Below are 27353 nucleotides of genomic sequence, written 5' to 3' on the forward strand. Positions count from 1 at the left end.
TTACAGAATAAATAAATCCTTATTATTCGATAAAAAGTATAAAAATCTTGAATGCTACGCCAAATGCTGGTGTTCGATTTCTGCTGGAACCCTGGCTTTTATTCTTTGCATTCGTCGGGTAATGCTGCCGGTGTCAGTCTTTTCTGGGTACGGACAGATGAACGTACGGGTACATGGATGGATGGACAAGTGGACGCATGCACGGACGAACAGATAATTTCTGCTCAAGATTCTGCTCAAGAGACGATTCTTGAGCAGAATCTGCTCAAGAGACGCTGATTTTGACACGAGCTCACAAAGGCTAAAACCTATGCTCGAAAAACAAAAATACCCCTCACATGTAATTGATGACACCGTTTAAAAATTGAGAAAACTGAAGCGTGATGACTTACTTATGAAGCGACCACCGCAAGAAGACCCACAACGAACAAACCTCTGCTTAACTTACAGCACAAATTTCCCCAATGTAAACAAAATCCTTAAACGACATTACAACATTATTGAACAAAGCGAACGTCTAAAACGCGCATTCACATCCGCTCCTGGCGTCGTTTACCGACGACCACACAACCTCAAAGACACACTTGTTCACTCTCAAATCAATACCTCACTTCCTAATAATTCATGCCGACCTTGTTTAAAGTCACGATGTCTTGTATGTAAATCGATGCGAGAAACACACAAAGCAACCAGTACACAATCCAAGTTTTCGATTAACATATGAGGAAACCTAACATGCGATTCCTTTAATGTGGTATACCTACTCGAATGTAACGTGTACAGTATGTAGTACATCGGACAAACAGAAACACCATTTAGGATTTGCTTCAATAATCACAGAACCCATGTGAAATCAGCCCCAAGTCTACCCTTATCTAAACATCTCAATCTTCCCGACCATGCATTCGACAAACTATCAGTAACGCTCTTAGAGACGGCATTTAAATCAAACCGAGAATGTGAAACACGAGATTCATGCCTTATCCACCAATTTAACACCCTCGATAGAGGAATAAATGAGAATCCGAGTACACTTGCAGCAATTAAAGTATTAGAAAACAGTAACGCCAATAATGAAAAAATAACTGAGTGCACGGCACTGCAGCTGCGAAGGGCACCGGACAACTCAAAATAATTCCAAGTGTAACTACCCTTCCTATGTACTGCTGTTATCCCTTTTTGTTTTCACCTCACTATACAATCAATTGTGCCAAATATGATATGCCCAACAGCAACCCTGTGCACAGTCGAGAGGCCCCTACTGCACGCGTAATGCAGAAGCGGGCAAGAATTGCCATTGCACCCGCTTGCCAGTCTTTGCGGCAATACGCGGCGCCCCTATTTCTCGACGAGGCGCTGAGTAGTTAAACGCTTGAACTTTTCAAAAAAGTTCTTTTTCCTCCACACCGAATCGCCAGAGCCAGGAGGTGCCGTCTGGTCGGGAACAATGCGTTAGTAAAAGGAAGAAGAATACACAGACCGCAGACATCCTAAAGATGAAATGGAGAAAGGGGAGAGACATGGAGGGGAAAGAGGAAAGAAGAGTGAAAGGGGGCGCCCAGGGGAGTCCACCTTATATTCTGCTTTTTCTTTTTCTTTTTTTCCTTCTTTTTCTTCTTCTTTCTTTCTTTCTTTTCTTTTTTTCTTCTTTTTTTCCTTTTTTTCCTCGTTATCTCTCTCACCCACTGATTCAAGATTGTATAAAGCTGAGCACCAGCAAACTATACCCTCAATCCTGATGAAGCCCAGGCTCTAGGCCAAAACGTCGAAATAAACCATGTTTTGACCGCTCACGGAGGATCTACTTGACTACTTGCAACGCTACGGCCACTCAACCACCATGCCTGACTATATATATATATATATATATATATATATATATATATATATATATATATATATATATATATATATATATATATATATATATATATATATATATATATATATATATATATATATATATATATGTAACTTGAGTGAGTCGTAGTCAGCTCCGCCTTTTATTGCCAGCCCGTGGTTCTATCTACTGCCCTATCAACTTTACTATTAGCCTTATATCGGCTTACGTTGATAGTCAAATCTGTTCGCACATATCCCAACGCACCAGCTTTCGTGCACAACCTGAATGTTCATTGATCAGAAGCGGAGTTATGGGAAAAAGTGCTCTTACCTCATTCCGCGAACTCTTTCATGGGCCAATAAACAAGGTGCTACGCGAAAGAAACACAGACAAGGAAGTAAGCGAAGACAGCCATAAGCTTCCTCGTCGGTGTCTCTTTTGTGCAATCACTTGGTTAATAATGCACCACTGACTTATTCACTGCAACAGGCATTATTTACGAGACGTTGTTGGTAGAAATATATTGGGTGAGTCACATGTAGTTTATAAAAATGGCCTTACTAGATTGAAACCAGTGATGGCTCGCACTTGAAGGTGCAAAATCGAAAGGCATGTCGTATAGCACCGAATATGTGAGATATTGACCTTAGAGCACATTTCGACGTGATTGCAAAAATTAGTTTTACTCTAGCGGACTGACAAGGCAACTCACTCAGGCTAACATCAAGACCTGAGTATCAGTCTGTGTGAGTCCAGCTGAGCAATAGTTTGCTGAGTTTGAAACTGAGTCAGGTCGAGAAAAATATTAGTGATTTAAATTCCGAGTGAGGCCGGTTCAGAAAAAATGCGGTAGTCTGAGTTCGAGTGAGCTCCCGTGTCAAAACATATTTCGTGAGTGAGTCCAAATAGGCTTCAATACTTTTACTGACCTATGCCTAGACTGAGACATGTGTGTCCTGTTCATCCATAGGCACTGCCGCAGTCACGAAAAGTTTCTGACCTCCAGATTTGACTCAAGCTGATATAACGAAATTTCACGCCATTTTTTATTACAATAGTGATCTCTGGAAGCTGCTATTTTAGGCATTTAAATGCACGCTTTACTCGCCAAAGAGAGGTAGACCAAACACCGCTCAAGGTCTTAAAGATAGTCAATATAAGCAATAGAGGTCGGCGCCCCCATGCTGCTTTCAGCGGTTCTCTGGATATTTGTAGAACCAGAGAACTAGGTTTAACATTATACAGTTTCTAAACAGTTGAGTTCCTGGGTCGCATAAATAAATATCTAAAACTGCACTTGAGAGTCAAATTGGAAACTAAAATGGCTATCTTATAGGTTCCAATTTTGGCAATAGGTCTTTATAGGCACTTATGGGCATTTAGGCATTAACGCCAAAATTGGCATTTAAAGGCCCTATAAGAACACCGTAGGAGCTCTTCTTAACCTCTAATTTATGTTCATACACTGAAATGGTGAGACAGACCATAAGAAACAAAATAGGCATTTGCCTCTTATTCTGTCTCCAGTGATCGGATTCGAGCAAATGCCTATTTGGAGACAGGTAGGAAGAAGGCGAAGACGCAGGTGTAGTAATTAATATACAAATTAAGTGCAACCTTAAGGAGTCCTGATACCGCAATTGCGACCTCTAGGCGTTTATGTTGTTGGATCTTTCTCTATGCGTAGGCACTCTCTATCGATTATCAATGACTCAATGGCAAATGTTAGTTTTAGGAAACATTTGTTTCATTTTGAAAATAAGCGTGACTTCTCAATTGAGTTGGCAGCACATCGCGACATCGCCACTGGTATGGCGTAAATTGAAGCCCCGTCACATAGCCCTGTGTGAAGTTCGACGAATAAAGCCGTCCTTATCGACGCCACATAAAATTAAAGGGGTGCACACTACGCCGCTTGTCGGCAGGTGACGGCTACTGTTCCTTACCCATCCCACTTCATTGTCGGGCCGCTTCGGGATAGCAGTGGCTGCTGAGGTCAAGAATGCATTTTAGTTTTCCTAAGTGTACACGCGCTCAACAGGCTTGACATACCGAAGCAACCTCATCATTTATTCCTTTACCGCGTGGTTTGAACAGTGCTCTTTCAACGACACGAAACCTTGAGTTCACGTGGTCTTAGCTCTAGCCCCACAGTGGAGCGGTGGCTTCTCACGGTTGTGGGCCACTGTTTAGAGAGAGAGAGAAACAAATGAACTTTATTAGGGGATATCGTTAAAGAGTCTGTTTCACGGAAATTCCGGAGTCGTTAGTTGTGAGCGCAAAATCATCATCTGCGTGACCGACACATCGCGAAAGATGCAAATAAACTGAGAATAAGGAAAAAAAAAAAACTTTGGACCTGAGTGGAGGTTGAACCCCGGTCGATTGCGTGGCAAGAAGGTGTTTTACGACACAGCAATGCGTCTGCTTGTAAAGACACTGAAAATCAACCTCCTCCGCTTTTAAATGCAGTGGAAGTAACTTTCAAGCTTTACCCCCAAACACACGTGTTCTCTATGTATTATTCACAAAACAGCATGTGATATCGCACCCCACCACGGTGGTCTAGTAGATACTCGGCTGCTGACCCGTAGGTCACAGGACCGAATACCTGCTGCGGTGGCTGCATTTCCGATGGAGGCGGAAATGTAGTAGGCCCGTGTACTCAGATTTTGGTGAGCGTTAAAGAACCCTCAGGTAGTTGAAATTTCCGGAGCCCTCGACTACGGCGTCTCTCATAATCATATGGTGGTTTTGGGATATTAAACCCCACAAATCAATCAATCAATCAACATGTAATATCACACTAATAATGCGTGGTGCAAGCGTACGTTGGCATCTTGCGTCATAACATGTTGTCATAATGGTTTTATGGTTTAAAGGCGCTCACCCACTACACAGCGCACACACGTTGCTGCGCCTATACCCTCAAGGCCACCTAGTGAATGCATAGCAAATTCGAATACATTTTCTTAACTAAGCGTTTGAAGTACGCATTAGAGACAAGATATCGCTATCGCGTTCAACTCTTAAAGGCGGCGCTTAAGATTCGCCCAATCGTTTTACCAGGCTCTTTGTGCCTCAACCCTAAGGTGGGTGACCCCCTCAATAATTGACAAAAATTTAGTTGCTGTAATAAAAGCTAGTAATTATACAAGTACTTAGACCATTGACAACTCAATTGTAGGGTCATAAGACTCAAAGCTACTAATTACGGTAAAAAGGTCACACACAAGAATTTTGCTCCCCGGGGTGTAAGAGCCGGGGCAATAACATATCAGCGATGTGGATACCCAAGTACCGGCCGCCATCATTTCTGGCTCGGACTGATCGCGATTCCACTGGTAATAAATTCACGAGTATGGTCGCGCGTGCGCACCTTTCTTATTCAGTCTTTTCTTATTCACTCTTTCTTATTCGTGCGCACATTCTTTATTCATAAAAGACGGTCGCACTAAAGATCACTCATTCGATGGCGAGCCTTGAAGTACAAAAGGGAAAGCGAAAATCAATAAATACAACTCACCTACAGTGAATGTATCAGCGGTAACAGACTAGTGCAGACAACACAGTCACACAATGTTTTAAAGCGAGTGTAATTAGACGAATAAGCACGTTCCACTAGATGATCATGAGAGAGAACACGCCGCTTTCTGCAAGCACACAAGTGCACACACACGCACGGCAAACACAAAAGACTAGGACAATGCGTGTGTGAACCATAAAACAGCGTTATAAAAAAGCACACCGTTTCACGAGAAACAAGTTCTGATGCATCGCGAAATGAAATAGTGCTTTGATAATAATGCTGGGCGCTTCATACTGCACCTGTATTGCATAAAATTTCAGTATCATTACCTGGTACGGGCTATCATAAAATGAGGCTTCACATCCAAATTAATACATGAGCTAGAGCGCCCTGTTCCTTTTCAAACTGGGAAAACCAGCCGGATGTGAATAACTGCTCGAGGCAGTTAGTATGATAAGCGCAGTTTAGAGGCATTTATGGGTGTGGGCAGAAAAAAATGTCTTTTCTTTCACTTGATTTGGTGCAGCTTTTATTTCAGCATCACCCATACGAAGAAGAGCGAGTGACCTGACATGTTTTATAAAAAACTGCCTTGTCTAGCACACATTGGCAAAATATTGTACTTGAACTTCTTTACGCCTCTTTTGTAGAGATTCTGCGTCGAACTTGAGCAAAGGCCGATTGCGAGAGCTATAGACGCTTTTCCGTTTCAAGGTATCTTGGACTAAGCTCTTAGCTGTCCTAATATATTTATTTAATATTTCCCCAAAGTAGAGCTCTACCAGGTCGTCACTTCACAGCAGCTCTAACACTCCTAAGCAATTTATAAAAGTGTGTAGTTTCGCCTCTATAGTGCATGCACATGAGTAGTAGCGCCACATTTGTGCAGTCGACTGAATGTGTTTGAAGAAAAAAAAAATAGACGGGCTGTTATGTTTGGGTCATGTTGAAATAGCCTGACAGAAATCGTCACTGACTGCAGTACTAGATGTGAAATGCGTCTCAAGACCCAGTACCCACTTTCGAACTTATTACGTCTTCCCTGAAGTTGTACGCAGCTGCATCGTAATTTTTTTATCGCTTCTCTGGGTACGCCGCAGACGCTGTAGAGTACTGGCACAGAGTTCGAACACACGAGCCTTCTGGAATACTTGTGCAGTCCACGAAGAAAGATGCACCAGCGTGTTACTCGAGGAGGATCTAAACCACGTCACTCTCCACTGCACAATACAGCAACTGGCATTCAAGCTACTATTCTCTGCTGGCTCGAACACGAATTTCAAAGACAAGACAATTGGCAAAACTGCCCTAGAAAAATAATTTAGCACGCTTACTTTCAAAACAATGTTTTTGCAGAAAACCGATGCTAAGTAGTGTTCCACCTAATCCCGTCTGTTGCGATGGGCACCGCCACTGAAGATGAGCGCGCCGAGCAGACCGGCGCCCACTACCACGGCACCGGCTATTGATAACGGCTGTATGTAGTCGGTCACTACGGTACGGGCGTCGACTTCGTCAGAGGGCATTTCAATGTCCAGTCTATGCAGAAGGTCTCGGACCCATTTCTGGCAGTTGTTCTCGGTATAATGGTACTGGCCGGAGTCACACATCTTCCTCAGTAGCTGGTCAATGTGTTCTTTTGGAATGTTCCGCTTTGCGAGATATCTCTGAAAAAAGAAAGAGGCCAGTTAGGGTGCGCTGGGTTCGAGCACTCTTATTATAGATGACAAACTAACTGGAGCACAAGGAATTGCAAATGTGGTTAAACAGAACGGAAGCAGATAGTGCGTATTAGATTTATCTATAGGATTCGACAGTGGGCACCACTGTACAGTTAATTGCAAATAATCGTTAAATACAAAAAAATATTGACAATAAGATAAAACACCATCGTTACAGTGCACACCCACTTCAACACTTTGATACCAACACTTTGATATTACAGGCACGAATTCACAACTCTATGGTCGGCACTGAAGCTTTCAAATTTATTGCGCAAGTAGCACAATAGATGAAGCTGAGTCCAAAGTTTTGTGTTAGGATGCGCATGTTTTACAATGAGTTAGAAATTGATTGCATTTTCAGACTGCATGCATAGAAAGACATGCAGATGATTAAACAGAGTCAGCTTACAGTGATAGGTTAGAATAATTTTAATATATTTGTTAGGCTCCCAATATTACGCTGCACGGTGCATCATTGCAACGACACAGCATAAACTGTTCTAAGTTTTATTATCCTTTTTTCTATAGCCTCTTCAAAGACAGGTGTGTTCAAAGCTGTCGTATTATGTACACTAAGTGGCCTAATATGCGATAATATGCATGTGTCATTATTCAGGTCTGTTTGAACGATGAATCTAGTTCGATGACTTTGCAGCAACATAAAAATTATATTGCGCTCATTGACTGTCGTTTTATTAACATTTGTAATCTACATACAAAAGCGACGCCCATTGATGACAACAATAGTATAGTGGGCGAAATGCCATGCGTCTGTACAAATTTGTCTGAACACGCTTGCTTCGAAGCGCATATTTACAGTCTATGCAAAAAGGCCTGGATACAGCAGACACTCATGTAATATATACTCGGCAACAACTTTACTCGGCAGCACGGTAGAAGCTACGCAACAAAAGGGCATGCCTGGTAGCGCACAATTTTTTTCATTGACCTTGCTGGGATAAGCGCTGCCTCATCTATAGCATACTTCAAAAACCAGCTGCACGAAGTCGTAGGTAAAATACAATGTTGTCCAGTTTGTAAAACTACCCTCCTCTCCTTCTCTGTTCTTGAAGAACAACACCTTTTCAGCTAGCCAATTTCACAAAGTAAACCAGAATTACGTGGTGAGTAAGTGTGCAGCCACATACGCGCTTTTAGATCTCCAAGCAAAATGTACTCGCAATTCGACACTAAGATGTACACGGAACAATCTTGAGACGTTTCTCCCGTGCACATTTTTTAGTATATAATATTGACAGGTGTTAATGACCCGGTAAGCCAATCTGATATCAGCCATAAACAACCGTAATGCTTGTGGAGCAATGCGTATATGCGGAAGCCTTTGCTCCAGTGTCAATATAGTTGGCACCGAGTATATACGACTATATGGCTCCTGAGCCTTTATAGTGTTTGGCGTAGAGGAATGTCATTATGTCGTGGTGATGTGAATGGCTGCCGTGTTAAAGCAAAAAGTAAAGAAATAAGTTCGAAATGGCTGCCTATAATGGATAATTGTGTTACATATACACTCTTTGAGGCCGTCGAGTACAAGAAGCTAAGCTGTCCGAGATTCAATTTGGAATGTAGATTTTGAATAAGTGCGCGGAAAATTCGTCAGGGCTCAAGGATTCCTTGCTACATGTTCTAAGTTAGCACCCTGCTATTTGAACGTCTTCAACATTTTAACTTACGTTCCAGTTTACCTGACGCAGATTTACTCAGTTGACGTCATAAAGCACTTGTGTGGATGATTCACACATGCAGCACGGTAGTACTCCCTTCGAAAGCCATCTGTGGTACCTTAACATTGAGCTTAGAATGTGCAAGAACACGCCCACATTGTAAATCATTTTGTGCGTGGCGAGAACTGGAAACAATAGAGCTGTTTAGTGTTTGCAGAACCTTTTCAGAGGCAAATACCTTTGCTCTATTCATTTGTTAAACACTTATAGTTAGGTAACCGCTGATAACAGACAGTTAACGACTGATAATAGTTCAGAGTGTAGGAGTTCGAGCTTGTTGGTAAGGCTTTGTCGATGCGAAACTGCGCGAAAAATGAGGATACGGGAAGAAACAAACGGGAACAAGCGCTGACTATTGACTAATACGTTAATTTGTGCAAGCACGAATACATAGGCTTTTACACGTGACAGGAAGGGGCAGGAGTATGAAAAAAGCACGTGCGCCTCACCTTATACATTGCATACACTTAACGGGGCAGATATCTCATAGCTTTTTTCTGTTTGTTTGTTCGTTTCTGTGCGCTTGTTTTTCACGCTGTTTCGCATTTATGAAGATAATAGCTGATCCTTTGCAAGTAAAGTGACAGGAAACCTGGAAAACGTATGCCTGATTTCAGAAACTCACACTAGAGTTGCATATCTGGTGAAATGTTGAAATATGGGATGTTTTCTTAGGGTGTGTAAAGCCACGCAATGGTGGTATAGTGGCTAGAGTACTCGACTGCTGACCCGCAGATTGCGGGATTGAATCCCGGCTGTGGCGGCTGCATTTCCGATGGAGGTGGGAATGCTGTAGGCCTGTGTGCTCATATTTCGGTGCACTTTAAAGAACCCCAGGTGGTCCGAATCTCCGGATGCCTCCACTACGGCATCTTTTATACTTACATGGTGGTTTTAGGATGTTAAACCCCACATATCAATCAATTAGATAGTATAATGAAATCTGACTCTATAGAACATGAAGCACACACAGGTTTTTGACCGAATCCAGTGAATAACACATTAGGCACGCAATGCATCCTTAGAGAATGTGACCGAATAAACAAAATTAAAGTACCATGTCATGCGTAGTGCAATGGCACGAAACCTATAGCTAGCACAGGGCATTCGAAAACTGTGTACGGTTGAAAACTTTTTTTGGAGAGAGACCTGAAAAAATATATTCATAAGAATGTTATATGTCAGCGTCTTGTTTTTTTTTTCAGTCTTTGAAGATCAAAGAATGAGAGTACTGTCATATTTGAGGGCCATTTCTAATTCGACATATTCCTTGAATTTATTCTTTGGTAACTAAGTGAACATGGAAAAAAGAGCTTCATCTTTCATCATTGTGCTGAAATGTACGTTTTAAAAAAATGATATCAACGCTGAACACAAAGCCGATCCGAATATGCATGTGCTTATAATTAGAGAGAAAGCTGGGCTAATTGGTAGGTATTCACAGTAAACAGACAGGGCGTGTGTGTAAGCACGGACATAGCAAACAGCCCATCGTTTTACTCGCCACTCGCACCAAAATGCTGTGTATCTACCACGGGCACATACGGCCACCTACCAAAGTTCATTTTTCCTGCATAATGCAGGAGAATGGAATGCCCTTCCATCCGATATCACCCTCATCACCGACATTGCTCAATTCAAAGCTGCCATCAAACCATCTTTCAAGTCATAAAACCTAACCTGACCCGCCAGTTTTTCGTTTGCCCACCCCTCATTTAATGTCCCATGTGGGACCTTTGAGGTATTATCAATAAATGAATAAGTGAATAAATAAATAAATAGACATCTCAAATGTCCACTAACAACTGTAAAAGCGCACGATGGTGGAAAAGAAAGAGGCGTGAAACCCTATCTGCGCATGCTCATGCCATAGGCGAACCACTCAATCCGGCACGCGTAGGGGTATATGTGAAAGATGTCTATTAAGACAGTTCGTTTCGTTTTTTGGGCAGGGTAATCAATAGTGAGCTCACGCATGCGCTATCACAGTTATCGGTATGCCTGGCTTCGAACAATAAACGCTTTTCTTTGTTCTCATGCCGGTGAAAATCGTGCGTTCATCGAATTTCGGCGTGCAATAATACTCTCGACCATTCGAAAATGGATTAGATGGTGAGCCTCCGGTTAGCCTTATCTTATGTCCCATTATACTCATTCTCACTCGGGTCTGTATTTTCACGATTTGTCTCTATTACCAAAAATATGGGAGCGTCATTGCACAGCGCCGCCTCTATTCTGGGCGAATATTTTGGCAAAATTAACAAAGGGGCGTCCGCGTTCGCTTTGACTGCTACATGCTTAGTAGTTCTGTATTCCTAGAAATGAGCTGACAACTATAAGCGCGCACGTCTTCAAAAAAAGCACACATCTCTACGAAGTGCATGATGACGAGTGCGCGAAGCTATAGGCCCTGAGGTTCATAACGTCTACGTTGGAGTCATGTACTAGTATAAAGGACGGACACATGGACGGGCGCACGAATGCATGGACGGATGGACAAACGAATGGCACATGTAATTATTTATTGTAGTGTCATATATTCATTGATGTACAGATCAAGTCGGCTTTTTTCTTTAAATAGATGTTTTCGTTCTTCATTGGGCAGGTTTCAGTTTCGGTTTTGTGAAGGGCGACGGACGCCAACAAAGTTCAGCCCTCTTGAGCTTCGCCCCTAAAACTTAGAGGACACTTTTAGAGAACGCGATAGCGTAATTAGACCGATTTCGCATCGGTGTCGGCATCGTTGTTTGTCAGCGAACAATCAGCGATGTCCTTGAGGGAAAATTAAGAACCGATGCAAATATTATAGTTATGAAGCCGAGCCGCAATAGAACCCTGGCTTGCATGAGAAGCAGGCGTTCTACCTCGAAAACGGAACCATATGTCCAAAGCAACTACAGAGAAATATCCCGCGCATTTGTTATTGAGTGCGTCGACTCGAAATAAGGCACATCAACTGCGTGGGCGAAGCGTGAAATCTCACCAGTCGTCTCAACATGTGAATTTCACAAAGAATAGGTGGTTTAAACCTTCCGTACCCACTAGTAAAGGCTCTGCCACAACTCATTACGATCAGTCACATCAAGAAAAAGAACTTAATGTCTTAGGGCACGCCCAGTGGTTACTTCCCTTGCAGTGTGCACTTCGCAACGGCACGTTTAATATGCACTCTAGGATAGTTTAAAAATACGCCAAGTTCCTTTCCTCACAGCGCGGTTGAGTCGACAGGAATATGACACCTGGCTAGCGATTTAAAGCTCGATGCCAACGACCGCGATTAGGCTATCGCGTTGAATTGTGGCAGCCGAAGCTCAAGCATTGTCAAAGTTCTTTTATTTGAATCAATCTTGAATTTTCACTCGAAGACAATGCAGATCTTTCATTCACAGCCAACAACGCACATGCTCGATTTACTGCGAATTGAGCTCCTGAACGCCAACACATTAAAAAGAGCCGAAGGTGTGAGATAGCCTTCTGTCCAAAGGCCCCTAGCCGATCGTCACCTGCTTCCAATGCGCGCCACAAATTCAAAAGTCGACTCTACACTTCTGCCTTGTACAGCAATGCCGTTTATACTTACTTTCTTTTCGTAGTTCTCAAGAGCAGCCCTCTTTTTCCAGTACGTGCGCCCCGTTAGTTCTCCGTCGTGGTTGTCGGCGTCGCAGATGAGCACCTCGTCCTCGCCGTAGTCGAACACGAGGAGCCAATGCATTGCCCACGAGTTGCCGCTTGCCGATTGCGACGAAGACGTCAGCAGGGAAAAGGCGTTGATGGCGCCATTGATGGAGCTGCCCTGCTGAAGCGGCCTACAGCAGAGGTACACCTTGCACCAGTCAGAATACAGGCGACCCGACATGCTTGTTGTATTCCTCGACCTCTTCGCCGTCCACGCAGTCTCTCAGCAACCAATCCGAGCACGACAGGCAGCTATCTGCGGAGTGAAGGTGGGACAGAACAGACCCGGTTTGTTTTATGCGAGGTAAAGGAACACGCACATTGCACGCATTCGCGCAAAGCAGGTTGAACAGACAATGCATAGCTGAGATATCACTGTAGCGGCACTGCCATCAGCATCTTACACGTTATTTGGTCCTGAGAGGGGTGATATTCCAACAGGGGAATCCCCTTTTCTCGGTGGCTTGTTTTTCTACTACCTAATATAAGTCATAAAAGAAAAAAAAATGCCAAGGCTCCGTGAAACGCACAGCATGAAGAGTGGCCTTTCAGAGCCTTTTCTTAAGACTTTTTGAGTAACTGCTACAAACACACTTGCTGGGTACCCATGGCACAGTAAATCATCATAATTTTTGTGTACTATGCTATCCTTCATCATTCTTCGGAAAAGCGTGGTATCCGTTGCAAACTTGCAAGGAGTTATGTTCACTATTTTCATGCAGTAGCTGATGACGATGAAGAATTATGCCTGAAATGGGTATGCGCCACTCACCCTTAAAACAAAAGTAAGTAAAAAGGTGGCAAGTTCAAGGAAATAGGTAGTAACTGCAGCACTTACTACCTTTATTGGACCGTTACTAACCTTTTGCTACCTTTCTACTACCTACGTTAGTAAAGACTAACTAGCTGCAACCGTTGCTAAGTTCTTGCTACCTGTTTACTGCGTAAATTAGTAAACAGTTATTAACTAGAATGAAAGAAGTAGAAACTGCAGCCCTTACTAGCTTTCATGCCCCGTGGCAAACTTTTTGCTACCCGGCTGCTGGCTGTCTAATCGAAAACAGTAGGTGATTTTTATAGTGACAATTTATGAAAGGAATCGTCTCCACGTATGATTTCAGATAAATAAAAAAGTGACGCAGGAGATATCCATGGATAAAGAAAAAAGATTTTGTTCTAAAGTACGCAAACGAGATATATATGCAAACATCATTCTAACATTGCCGAAATAGAGAAGTAGAAGTTGACGAACCAAAATCAAGTTTAACACGCGCTGTAATCGACAATCACAACAAACTCAGTAAAGTACAACAAAATATTAAGACAAGCGGATCACAATAAACCAGGTGGCGGAATTATTCTGGAGTCCCTCACTACGGCGCATGGTAAAGGCTAGGGTAGTAACATTTACTAAATGCTGGTTGTGACAGCAAATGTAGTAACTGTTGAAAGCCTGGTGGTAACTAACTATGCTTACTACAAGGGTTGTGACATATGTGACAAATCATTTCTACCTCGAAGTTAGCGAGTATTATATCTTTCTTTATGAGTGCAGTTAATAGGTGAAGCAGAACAAGCTTATGTAATGGTTTGGATCATTGAACGACCAACTATTTACGCGATTCTCATTGTGTGACATCTGGTTGTTCTTTTGATGTTTTAACTGCTTTATTGCTCACTTTGCGCAATTCTTTTCCCGACATCAAGCCTCCAGCGGCTAGCCAGTTTTGAAAGTTTCAAGGGCCGGCATGGCTCAATGGTAGAATAAAAGGCTGGCACGCTGCGGGCTCGTGTTTGCATCCGTCTGTGTCCTTCCAATTTTTTTAACACGATAGTCTTTCTTGGGGACCTCCGAAAAAATAAATTTGGCCTGTATGTCTGTCTGGGCATTTGTCTGTTTGTCCGCCCTAGTGATACCTCAAGCGGCATCAAACGGCCAAGCCCATCCGCAGCGCCCACCAATATTGCTCAAGGTTTAGTGTTTATAGTTGTGCGATTGTCAATTAAGTAAAAGCCATTATTGCACATATCTGAGGCGCCACAACAAAGCTTCGATGTTTTGTATGTCTGCGTTCATACTAGAAGAGGCGCACAAAAGTAACTCTAAGGAATTTAGCGTTTAATCACGTTGCGCTGACAGTGCAACGCGATGCTCGAAAAGGCGTTTCCAACGCTTTGCTACGACGTCACGGTGGTCGCACCTGCCCGTCGCTTTGCGTCTACAGCTTACCACCTCAGAGACTGGCGTGCATCTTCCTCCGCGGGCTGCATGCCTTCGTTTTCCAAGATAACTGTCAGATGGCACTTGTGTCTAACGTGCCTCGATGCGCTCGTTCACCTCCGCTACACGCTCGAGGCACTCTGACGCAGCGCCTGCAGAATACCATTCACCGAGATTCTTGCGCAGAACATGAAGTAAACGTTTTCTTAACTCTCTATACGCAGTTTATTTTCTGATTTGTTTTTTTTATTTCTTGTTATATTGGTTACGGACACTGACGGCTGTGGCAGCGGACAACTACGGCACCGCACGCGACCCGTGTTCTGATCTCTTAGCAGCTTTCGCTGTAAAACAGGTGCTGCTTCTAAAGGGACAAGAAAGAACACACGAAGGCATGCGCAAGATGTGTTTCTTCTTGCCCGTGTTTTCTACGCAGTGCCTGTTTTCCTTCCCAATATATATTTATACGAATGAGGCCACGTTCAAAACCCTTTAACGCCAGTTGCTAACCTGTATCATTCACCGACATTTGCATGGCTCTGGCTTATAACTTGGTACTAGTACTAAAAGAAATGGCAACCTTTAGAATCACTCAAGAAAAGGCTTTAAATAACTCTACATTTTTCTTTTGCGTAATATGTAGCGTACTTCGATCTATTGTGGGTGTCAAGTCGCAACATATATGTGACCAGAAAGTAGAAAAAAGGAGGTACATAAATACAATGAAAGCCTCGGTGAGTGGGCAAGTATCATTTTCGGAACGAAGCGCCAACAAAAGTATGGCGTTAAGAAAATAGTGAACACTGAGTCACGTGTGACATGTTTCTGGGTCCAATGGTCTTTCGGTCTTTCGTCCTCTGACAGATATCCATGTGAGCGATAAATATTTATAGAGTGTTGTGGACGTAACTGACATGAGGCATAACTATAAGATATTAAAACTAGATTGGTTGATTCGTTAGACCCAAGAAGAGTGGCTTAACCCACCACGGGGGATCGACCATAAGTTGCGCGACAGTGGGATTTTGAGAAAAAAAAAGGGGGGGATGCCGAAAAAGATGTTTTTAGGTACACGAAAGAACTAATTTATTTATTTATTTATTTATTTATTTATTTATTTATTTATTTAAAGTACCTTACCGACCCAACAGGGCATTGTGTAAGGGGAGCATAAAAGGAATGCATACATGAATTGGTACAATTTCCATACAAACAATAACTGGAGCTAAATTTCAATTATTATACAAGTCCTAACAGGAATAACAATGAGAAAATATTAATAATAATTTTAATAGGAATAGAATAGCAATTAACATCAGATGAGTGTACGCGTGAGATAATGACGTAAAACAAGTTAAAAAGAAGCACAAATTGTGAAAAGACTTTCCATTATTAAAAAAAAACATCACTGAATAAAACACAACAGAACTGAATGGCATGTTAGTATTCAAACCATCAAACAAAATAAGAATAAAGTAAGAGAAAAAAAGCGAGATAATAGTAGTGAATAAACGCGTAGGTGCCGATTTAGATATAAATAAAACGAGCTTTTAATCCTTGAAATGGGTGAGTAGAAGGTGGCGGAATTTTTCCCGATTGCGTCCTGCTACGATTTCATTTGGAAGGCTGTTCCACATGCGGATGACACGGGGGAGTGCAGATGAGTTAAAAATGTATGTTTTACCGTATATGCCTGTGAATGAAAGATGACTATTTAGTCTCTTTGATGTGAATGCAGATGTTTGCAATGTCATTGATAATGGCCTTGTATCATGTACGTATTTATGGAATAATAAAAGAAAGTGTAGATCACAATGGCTGCTCAAAAGGGATAGTGATAAGCTTTTTTAATTTGTGTTAAGCTTGCGCTATGATCGTAGTTGTGTGAGATGAATCTAGCGGCTCTATTCTGGATCGATTCCAGCATGTTAGTTAAATAGCTGTAATGAGGGGACCAAACTGCACAAGCGAACAAATGTTACGTAAGCTAAAGCACGTATATTTGTGGGCGTCTAGCGTAGATTTCGGCGTATGTAGCATAATGATCGTGAGGCGTCACTGCAGATGTTAGTGATGTGGGTAGTCCAAGAAAGGTTCCATGTGAAGGTTACACCTAAATTTTTAAAAGAGTCAACACTAGATACGGGTTGCCATTAATAAAGGAAGGAAACTCAGAGTTAGAATTCTTGCAAGAGAAGGACATTACTTTACATTTACTTGAATTAAGGGACATTAGCCAACTATTACACCAATTGCTGATGAGGTCAAGGTCATTTTGAATTATTACGTGATTACAAGTACTAGTTATTGCTCGGTATATTATACAATCATCAGCGAAAACGCGCACTTGTGAGGATAAATTACTTGGTAAGTCATTAATATAAATAAGAAAAAGCAGTGGACCGAAAACATTCCCTTGCGGTACACCAGAACAAACGTATGAAAGTGGGGATAAAAAATCATTAACAATGGTGAATTGCTGCCGGTTAGTAAGAAAGTTCCGTATCCATGACAGAGTTGATGAATCTATACACAAAGAAGCGAGTTTAGAGATGAAGCGGCAGTGAGCAACACGATCGAAAGCTTTGGAAAAATCCAGAAAAAGACAGTCAATTTACAAGTTTTGATCTAAGTGATGATGTAGGTCAGTCGCGAATTCGAAAAGCTGTGTTTCGCATGATAGGACTTTTTTAAATCCATGTTGGTTTGGGAAGAAAAAGTCATTCTGCTCTAAGTGATTGTAAATGTGGGAGGCGATTATATGCTCAAGCATCTTACAGCAGATGGATGCCAGAGAAATGGGTCTGTAATTTTGAGGTGAGTTTCTATTGTCGCTTTTAAACACGGGGATGACCTTGGCAATTTTCCAATCATGTGGAAGCTGTCCTGTTGATAGTGATTGCTGAAAGATGTGACATATTTTATTCGAGGGTGAGGCTGTACTTTTTAGTATCTTAGTGTTAATCTCGTCAATGCCTGCTGACGTGGACAGATTAAGATTATTTATTAGAAATGCGATTCAGTCAACAGTGATTTCAATGGGCTGCAAAAAGAGATAGTCAAGATCGGCTACATTGGGGACGTTTGTATGATCTTCAGTGGTGTAAACTGATGTAAAGAAAGTATTGAAAGCGTTAGGACAGTCTTGATCTGGAATGGGAATGCGGTCATCATTTTGCAACGTTATTTTGTTATCGTGACGTTCTGGGCACACTTGTTTTCAAAACTTCTTAGTGTTAGTGGTGAGCAGTGACGGTAGATCATGAGAAAAATACTTATCACGGGCGGCGAGCATCAAGGAGCAGTAGCTATTCAAGAAGTCTCTATATCTTTGCCACAAAGCAGCAGTTTGTGCGCTTTTAGCCACCGTGTACAATCTCTTTTTTTATTTCTTTGCCTGTTAAGTGATTTATTGAACCATGGATTTTGTTTATCATTAGTTATTTTGATTGTAAGAATATGTTCACCAGCTTATGAAGCTAACCTGTTTTTGAAGAGTGTCCAGTTGTCTTCTAAGGATCAATTTTGAAAGGATGGTAAAAGTACGCTCTCAAAAAACGTGCAAAATTCATAATTTATAACATTGTAATTACCTCTATTATAATCGCGTATTGTTTTGTTTTAGCTCCAGCGAGATGAAATGGGACGTTAAGAATCATTTGAATTAACCGGTGGTCGCTGAAGCCATCTCTGTATGTTATATTTGATATAGTATTTGGTGCCATTGTTAATACCAAGTCAAGTATATTTGAGTGACGAGTGGGTTGGCTTATGATCTGGGCTAGGTTAATATATATTGCTAGGGCAATGAACGCAGTGGAGACATGGCAATTCTATGAAAGAAGCTTCCAGTTTATTGAAGGAAAATGAAAGTCGCCAAATAAATAAACGAGCTCAGTTGGACATGTCTTAACAGAATGAGTTATGGAACTACGTAAGTCGCTTAGAAATGATGGATTAGTGTCTGGAGGGCGATAACAGCAACCAATAAATAATTTCTCAAATAGAATTCTGCAAACAACCCATACAATTTGTATATTTGTAGCAGACGCTATTAAATAAGAGGCCTTTTTAATGGCTCTAACTATGCCTCCACCCCTTCTGTTAACGCGAACGCAACGGTAAATGTTATAGGTATTCTATAGGGGACTAATTTTATTGTATAAAATATCTGCATGAAGCCATGTCTCAGTGAAGATGATTATGTCAGAATCCGTGTCATCAAGGAAGGAACAGACTTGGTCAAGCTTTCGCAGAAGGCTGGGAATACTAGTAAATGATATGGTGAGTGACGATAAACTCTGAGGCTCAGGTGCCTGCTTGAATTCACAGGTGCGAGTACCACGCCTTAGCTATCTGCCTAGTCGCACTACCGTGGTTGTTGCGTGGTCTTACACGTTTGTTACATCATCTATGCACAATCTGTCAACAGATAGCTTAAAGAATTTTTTTCTGGCCTGGGCGAATTCGATAAGCTTTCTTCTTGCCTCTCGCGTAGCAGGATAGAAGTCTTCCCGAATAGAAAACTCGAACCCCTTAAGCTTTCTTGCAGCGGACAGGATGCGCTCTTTGTCCTTATAGAAGGTCATTTTTGCAATGATAGGCCTCTTTTTGCTGTCAGCATGTTTGCCTAACCTGTGCACTCTTTCGAAGTTTGTGCTGGATATGTTAATGTCAAGCTTTTCTGAACAGAATTCTACAATTTTCTGCTCAGACAAAGCCCAGTCTTCTTTTTCGTCATCGGCAATGTTAAAGAAAAGCAAGTTCGAGCGTCGCATTCTGTTCTCAGTGTCTACGCACCGAGAAGAGATAGTGGCCAAGCGATCAGATACACTGCGAAAGGCGTTAGCACTAGCTTCGGCATCACCCGAGCTGCTTCCGGACGTAGAAGCAAGCGACAGTGAAGCAATCTTTGCATTAAGCAATTTAATTTCGCCTTCAACGGCTTCCTGTTTCATTTTCGAAATATTAAGATCTTTGAGAAGTGTTTCCTGCCTTTCTTCTAGCTTATCAATCTTTTTCTAAGCAGCAGCATGGCCAGCTTTTGCACTAGTTAACTTGGAAAGCAAACCTGCTTGTGCCCCTTCCAATTTTTATTTGTGTCTAGGGCAGCAGAAAATGCCTCTTTTTGAGCTTTAGTCATTGGTCCCGGATTTGGCTCAACATCGCTAGGCAACATAAGTGTTAAGGCAGACAAGTCATAACACAGTTCCGATGCTCAAACTATAAATCGCTTAAACACATCTTTTAGGTTTCGTGGGCACGACACCGCCAAAAAACAATAACTATTGGATTTACCACAAGTAGCACCTTTCAGGGAACTAACCTGGAAAGGCAATGGACGTAAGCTTTCCATCCTGGGAATGGTGTCGTGCCCGGAAGACGCGGCAGCTGACTGACGATTATGAAGGGTGTCAGCAGCGTCCAATGCAGTTGTGCTGTGTCAATGTTGCCAGATGTGCTGCCCGGCTGGCTCCGAACTTGGCATTTTGTGCAAGCATTGCAGCCATCCTGGAGGGGAATCTTCTGTAGCTACGTTGCACGTACCGTGCAGTCCAGAACATATGATCCAGGTAAAGGCGACCTGGAAAGGCGATGGACGTAAGCTTTCTATCCTGGGAATGGTGTCGTTCCCACAAGACGCGTCAGCTGACTGACGATTATGAAGGGTGTCAGCAGCGTCCAATGCAGTTGTGCTGTGTCCATGTTGCCAGATGCGCTGCCCGGCTTGATCCAAACTTGCATCTTGTGCAGCCATTGCAGCCATCCTGGAGGGGAATCTTCTGCAGCTACGTTGCACGAACCGAGCAGTCCCGAACGTATGATCCAGATAAAGGCGACCTGGAACGGCAGTGGACGTACGTTTTCCATCCTGAGAATGGTGTCCTGCCCGGAAGATGCGGCAGCTGGCTGACGATTATGAAGGCTGTCAGCAGCGTCCAATGCAGTTGTGCTGTGTCCATGTTGCCAGATGTGCTGCCCGGCTGGCTCCAAACTTGGCATCTTGTGCAACCATTGCTGTCATCCTGGAGGGGAATCTTCTGCAGCTACGTTGCACGAACCCAGCAGTCCAGAACATATGATCCAGGTAAAGACGACCTGGAAAAGCAATGGACGTAATCTTTCCATCCTGGGAATGATGTCGTGCCCTACTATAGTGTCGTGCCCCACTAATTGTGCTAACACTATATTATGAATTGTTATAGAAGAAAAAATATTCAGATAATAGTTATATTAACTAATAGAGTAAAAAATACATGAAATAAACTGAAGACTGGAATAAGTAATCAGTACGTACTTGTGACATTAGCATGCAGTCGTTTTCATTCATTTATATAGTTATATACCGCTCAATATATGTCCCTGTTGCAGTGACCCAGAGCCGAAGCCCCTAGGGAGAGTAAAACCGTTCTAGATAGATCGAGTACATGTTTTCAGAGAAATGGTGCCAAAAAAATTTGCCCTGGGTTTCGATACTTGTAGCATTCTGTGAAAAACTGTTCTATTGTTTCTGCTTGTGCACAAGAGTAACAGTGAGGGGGAAGAAAAAAACGACGTCTGTATAAATAAATGTTTGAAGATGGAATCCTGCATCGCAATTAAGTAAATGTCACTTCGAATTGTCTTGTTGCACACCATGAGCTGTACTACTCAAATTTAAGGCGCTGAGAATCGGCGCCATTTAGAACAGAAGAGTTGGTGTGTTCCTGCCAGAAATTGGGACATCGCGCGACTGTATATTGACCGCCAAGTCTTAGAATATTCAGGACTGGGCTCTGAATTGATGCTGTCACCATTGTGTCCGCTGCTTCATTTATTCTAGTGCACTCTGACCTGGCAACCAAACGAAATGAGCATCACGAACATAATTGGGAATCTATATACAAAATTCTGATAAACAAAGCCATCTCTTTGGTACTGTCAGTCAGTGCAAAATTATAAAGAATCAGTCAGTATAACCACCGAGAAAGAGAGAGAATAAAATGAGAGAAAGACAGGGAGGTTAACCAGAAAATTAAGCATCCGGTTTGCTACCTTGCACTAGGGGAAGGGGGATGCTGTGTTGGGGGCTGGCTGGTCCCGACGAAGCAGAAGAAGAAGACGGCCGACGGAGACGTACGCGGCCGGCGGGGACACCGACCAGCCCGAACATGCGGGTGTGCGCCAAGCGCCGAAAGAGAGCACACAACCGCACTCCACGGTTATCTAACACACACTGCCTTTATTTTACAGTCGCCTTGAAATCCTACGTGCCCGAGCTGGCCCCTGGCATCCTCACATGTCAATCCGAAACCGAAACTGAAAACCCAAAACATAACAATCATCCCCTCCTCGAAAAAAGCACACCTATACACTGTTTATATTTATACATGCTCGATACCAACATATATTACAAGGTATGTACATTAGAACATATGAAAATTCAGAACACGGCACACCGAACTCACACGCTACAAGTCCTGAAAATGCACTGACAAACAAAAAAAATGTACACAACTGTTCGGAACAAGAGTTCTACATCACGTAGTCTTCGAACCGATGCGGATTCTGCCGCTTCCGCTTAGGGCGGGCCCTTTTGGGTGTATAATCGGGTGTCTCTGCACCTTGGCCACTTCTGCTCAGATGTGACACATCAAGAGCAGTGGAAGATTGTGACGGCTCTGAACGAGCGTTGCAATTTGCGGTCTCATCAGAGCTCGCAGCATGAGCTTCAGAAGAATTTTGCGGACCGGAGTCTGGTTCAAGGGTCTCAGCCGTATTTGAAGGTTCGAAGTGAACCGTATGACTTGGTGTACTTGAACCAGCAACACCAACTGGTAACTCCTCCCCCCTTGAAGAAGAAATGCCTGTAGATAAAGGCCACATGTAACAGTCTGATGCGTAGTTGAAAGGCGTGGACGGAACGTGATGAGGAAGACTTTTAGGTGTTGAAGGCAAATCTGTATGAAAAATAACAAGGCGCGAAGCATTCCAGATGTTACCACCACTTAAGCGAAAAGAAGTGGGGCTAACCTGGCCCAACACTTTGTAAGGACACCGATACTTGGGGCGCTTGCCTGGCACACGAACCTTGACTAGATCGCCAGTGCAAACTTTGGACTGCTTTGCACCTCGACGGGTGTCGACATACCTTTCATTGCATGTTGATGAGAAAAAATCCTGGTGCGGATTTGATCAGGAGAAGACACTGCTATGTTACGAGGCAAAGAGGCTATGTCGAGTGAAACTCGCGGTTGCCTACCGTGGAGAAGTTGAGCAGGAGACACTCCCGTGGTGCCTTGTTGTGTGAATCTGTACGAAGCTAAACATTCAGTCAAGACTTGCTTGAGGGGGCGGTGCTCTAATTGGGCGATCTGGATATATTCCTTCAGAACGCGATTAAAGCGCTCGATTTGGCCATTTGATTGGGGATAGAAAACTGATGACCTCAAGTGCTGAATTTCTCGTTGTGAAAAAAAAAGCCTCGAAATGTTGGGACTGAAACTGTGGACAATTGTCCGTAACTATGGCATCAGGAAAACCTTCCCGGCTGAAGATTGAAGACAGAAACTCAATGATGACCTCAGAAGTAACCGTATGTGTGAAATAAATTTCTGGCCATTTGGAATGGTAGTCGATGAGAAAAACAATTAACCGGGCATTTTGCGGAACATTATGCAAAGGACCGATGATGTCCATGCCGAGTTTCTGCCAAGGCCGATCAGGCCACTGGACTGGCTGCAACGGAGAAAATGCAGGTTTGGCAGACTTGTCAGCTGCCTGACATATATGGCAGTTGTAAACTGCATGTTCGACCTGCTTATCTAAGGCTGGCCACCAGTACCTGTCTCTGAGATTCTGTTTGGTGCGGAAAATGCCAGGATGGGCCTCATGGGCAAGCTGTATTAGCTTGTTACGAAAAGAAGGAGGGGGAATCACGCGTTCATCGCGGAAAAGCAAGTCCTCGACACAAGACAGTTCCTGTCGGACTGCGAAGTAAGGCAAGAATTCAGAAGCAAGAGCACCTTTGGAAGGCCATCCTTCACGTAAATATCTGAGAACTTGAGACAAAGTAGAATCTGCAGCTGTAGCTGCCTGAAGCTCAGCTTTAGTAATGCAGGAAGTAACTAATGGAACAACTTCCTCATCCCGCTCTTCAGTAACCAGTATCTGAAGAGGAAGCCGCGACAGTATATCAGCAACCACGTTATTAGAACCTTTACAATATTGAACACTGAAATTATAATACATGAGTTTGGCACACCAGCGGAAAATGCGAATGGGGTGGTGGCCTTCGGATCCTGCAGAAAGAAGCGCAACTAGTGCTTGGTGATCTGTACGTAATGTGAAGTGCCGGCCCCACAAGTAAACATGCTATTTCTCACAGGCAAAAAGACACGCGAGAGCTTCACGCTCTCCTACTGAATATCTGCGTTCAGCAGGGGGTCAATGTACGAGATGCAAAAGCAATAGTGATCAGCTGATCATCTCTGAGTTGTTGAAACACTGCTCCCAGTCCAACATCGGATGCATCCGTCGTGATGACGATGGGAAGCTTCTCATTGAAAATACTAACAGCTGGCTTTGAGGCCAGTATTGACTTAACTTGAATGAAGCTCTGCTCAGCTTCAGCTGACCAGTTAAAAGGCTGTGCTTGACGAAGTAGAGTACGCAGTGGTTCAACAACATCAGCATAGTGAGGAACAAACTTGGCATAATAACCAACAAGACCTAAAAAAGATTGCAAGGTTTTAACATCAGTAGGCCGTGGGGCATTGACAATGGCCTGAACTTTAGATTCACCAGGTGTCAAGCCGCGGGAACTGACATTATGTCCTAGAAATTATAACTCATTCACAGAAAAAATGCACTTGTTATTAAGTTTCATACCACATTCACTGATGCGGTTGAGAACAGTATGCAAGTTAGCATCGTGCTTCTCGCGAGTACGTCCCCACACGAAAATATCATCCAAGTAACAAAGGGCGCCATTACAACCCTTAAGAATAATTGACATCATTTTCTGAAACACTGCAGGGGCAGATGCAAGCCCGAAACACACGCGGCGAAACCGAAACAAGCCCTCATGCGATACAAATGTGGTCAAGTCTCTGCTGCACTTCAAAAGTTCAACTTGGTGATAAGCGGACGCGAGGTCCAGCTTAGAGAAACATACCGCTCCGGCGAGCTGATGAAGCCGTTCTTCAATGTGGGGAAGTGGAAACCCGTCTACGACGATCGCCTTGTCCGGTTCTCGTAAGTCGACGCATAGTCAAAGGGATCCATCTTTTTTCTTGATGACGACCAGTGGAGAAACCCAGTCGGAAGCAGAGACAGGCTCGATGATTCCGCTGGCTTGAAGGCGAGACAGTTCCGTAGAGACATGCTCACGGAGAAGAAGAGGAATGCGGCGCAGCTTGGCACGCACAGGGCACACACCTGGCCGACGCATCACTTTTTGCACAAAACCACGCACACAACCCAGTTCACGGGTGAACAGGTGGTGAAATTCAGAAGGTGCGTTGGCCGGAAGATCTTGGACGTCGGCTTGAGCACACGTCATAGACGCACCGACGATGTTGATGGACAAAGCCTTAATGGCATCACGTCCCAAAAGTGAGCTGCCATTGGCTGTTACATAAAAAGTAATGGAAGCAGTGCGACTGCAATAGGAGACCTGAGCTGTAAATTGACCTAAATTATCAATCGTTTCCTTGGAATATGTTTGTAGAACGACGTGTGAAGGCAAAAGCCGTATGTTGGAAAAATGACTGTGAAGGTCAGTGGCACTGAATAAAGAGACTGAGGCACCAGTGTCCACGAGAAATGACAAGGGCACATGACCCACTGAAACTACGATGCTGGGCTCGGACGTAGAGTGAAAGCCATCCACATTTAAAACAGTGACCGTATTGGTTTGTGCAGTGCTCGAAGGAGCGGACGAAGAAACTGGTTCCGGAAGATTTGCTGGACGGGAATTGCATACGGACTGAAAATGGCCGATTTTTCCACACGCAAGACAAGTGCGGTTTCTCGAGGGACACTGCGCAAAATTGGCTAAATGCCAAGCCGATCTACAACGAAAGAAATGCGCGGTTGCGCTTGGAGAAGAAAATTGCGAACGCGAATTAGGAGCTCGGTGCTGTTCCTGAAAACCCGAATTTGGCGAAATGGGGTCGCCATATTGACGGCTTCCTCGCCCCCGCGACGCAGAGAGGTCGCCATGTTGACCGCCACGGAAGGACTGTGCAGGCGGGCGTCCATGTTGGCCGCCGCGCCGAGACGAAGGTGAAGGGCTGCCATGTTGACCCGTCCCGTGAAACGAAGAGCCGCCGCCTTGGCCCCCCGCAGCAGAAAGTTGCTGCACTGAATGCGGAGCGAAATGCTCCAACTGGGAGCGAATAAGCTCGTCTTCTCGTGCAATCGAGAGGGCTTTGGATAATGAAATCGAGGAGCCCTTTTGAAGCATGCGGCCGCGGACGTTTTGCGAGGCTACCCCGGTGAAAAGTTGATGGCGGATCATATCGTCCTCGAGCGCGCCGAAGCCGCACGACGCGGCGGGCGTTCGAAGAGAAGTAATGAACTCGGCGACTGGCTCACAAGGCAATTGTCGCCTTTCTTGGAATTTTACGCGTGCGAGATAATCGCACGAGCCATCTTTAAAATGCTCATCGAAAAGAGCAACAGCATTCTTGAAGGCATCGCCCGACGCTGGCGTCGGCGACGCGTTGGTTGCTTCCAAAGTATAGAAGAGCTCTAACCCGGCAGGGCCCAACGCGTTGAGCAGCAGAGCCTTGCGACGCTCGGGCTTGCTGGCGTCCTCCCCGGCCGCGTCTGCGTAGGCCTGAAACACCAACTTCCAGTCCGCCCACGGAAGTGGCGGGTCTCCGGGCGAATGAAGAAATAGGGGAGGTGGAATAGGAGACACCATTTCAAGCAAGAAGAATGGAGAGGTGCAGACGAGAAGAAAATGACGCCAGTACACTGTTTGAAAACGAAGGCGGAGGCGGCGTAGCTGAATGAAGCAATGAAGCGACGCAGCACGCAGTAGCCACGTTGCTGGGAACAAAGAGCGTCTAGGGTTAGCACAAACACGGAGAACGAAATGGGTTCTTACAAGTCTTCGTCGCCATTGCTGTGTTGGGGGCTGGCTGGTCCCGACAAAGCAGAAGAAGAAGAAGACGGCCGACGGAGACGTACGCGGCCGGCGGGGACACCGACTAGCCCGAACACGCGGGTTGGCGCCAAGCGCCGAAAGAAAGCACACAACCGCACTCCACGGTTACCTAACACACACTGCCTTTATTTTACAGTCGCCTTGAAATCCTAGGTTAAGGTCCCTAGATGAAACAAGTTTATCCTGGGTGCCATAGCGGCGCGCCCTGGCATCCTCACATGTCAATCCAAAACCGAAACTAAAAACCCAAAACACAACAGGGGAATGGGGAAGAAATATGGAAAAGAAAGCGAAGAGGGAAATAGACACGCGAAAAAAAGGGGGTGGGGCTGCAGTGCTATATTCTATACAATAGGCCATTGTCATGAAAAAAGTTCAGTATGGCCTTCACTGATTTTCTGTCAGCACACAAATCATGTCGCCTTTCAAGCACTGATTGTTCAGACAAAGGTCTGTCGTCAA

At 43.9% G+C, this 27353-nt stretch overlaps 1 protein-coding gene across 2 annotated transcripts in view; it reads right to left on the reverse strand.

Moving 5' to 3' along the window:
• Nucleotides 1–3892: 3892 nt before the first annotated feature.
• LOC142804070 (uncharacterized) overlaps nt 3893–27353 on the reverse strand; it is a 52876-nt gene continuing 29415 nt past the window's right edge. Inside the window, exons 2-5 of one of the 2 annotated variants that reach the window (XM_075890615.1) lie at nt 20061–20833; nt 12419–12769; nt 6707–7039; nt 3893–4028 (exon numbers count right to left, since the gene is read on the reverse strand). In XM_075890615.1, the coding sequence (XP_075746730.1) occupies nt 6755–7039; nt 12419–12694 (561 nt within the window). In that variant the 5' untranslated portion in view covers nt 12695–12769; nt 20061–20833 and the 3' untranslated portion in view covers nt 3893–4028; nt 6707–6754. The remainder of the gene's footprint in view (nt 4029–6706; nt 7040–12418; nt 12770–20060; nt 20834–27353) is intronic. The other variant, XM_075890614.1, reaches the window with a different exon arrangement.

This window comes from Rhipicephalus microplus, chromosome 3, assembly GCF_043290135.1.
Source record: "Rhipicephalus microplus isolate Deutch F79 chromosome 3, USDA_Rmic, whole genome shotgun sequence".
In the NCBI taxonomy this organism is placed as follows: domain Eukaryota; kingdom Metazoa; phylum Arthropoda; class Arachnida; order Ixodida; family Ixodidae; genus Rhipicephalus; species Rhipicephalus microplus.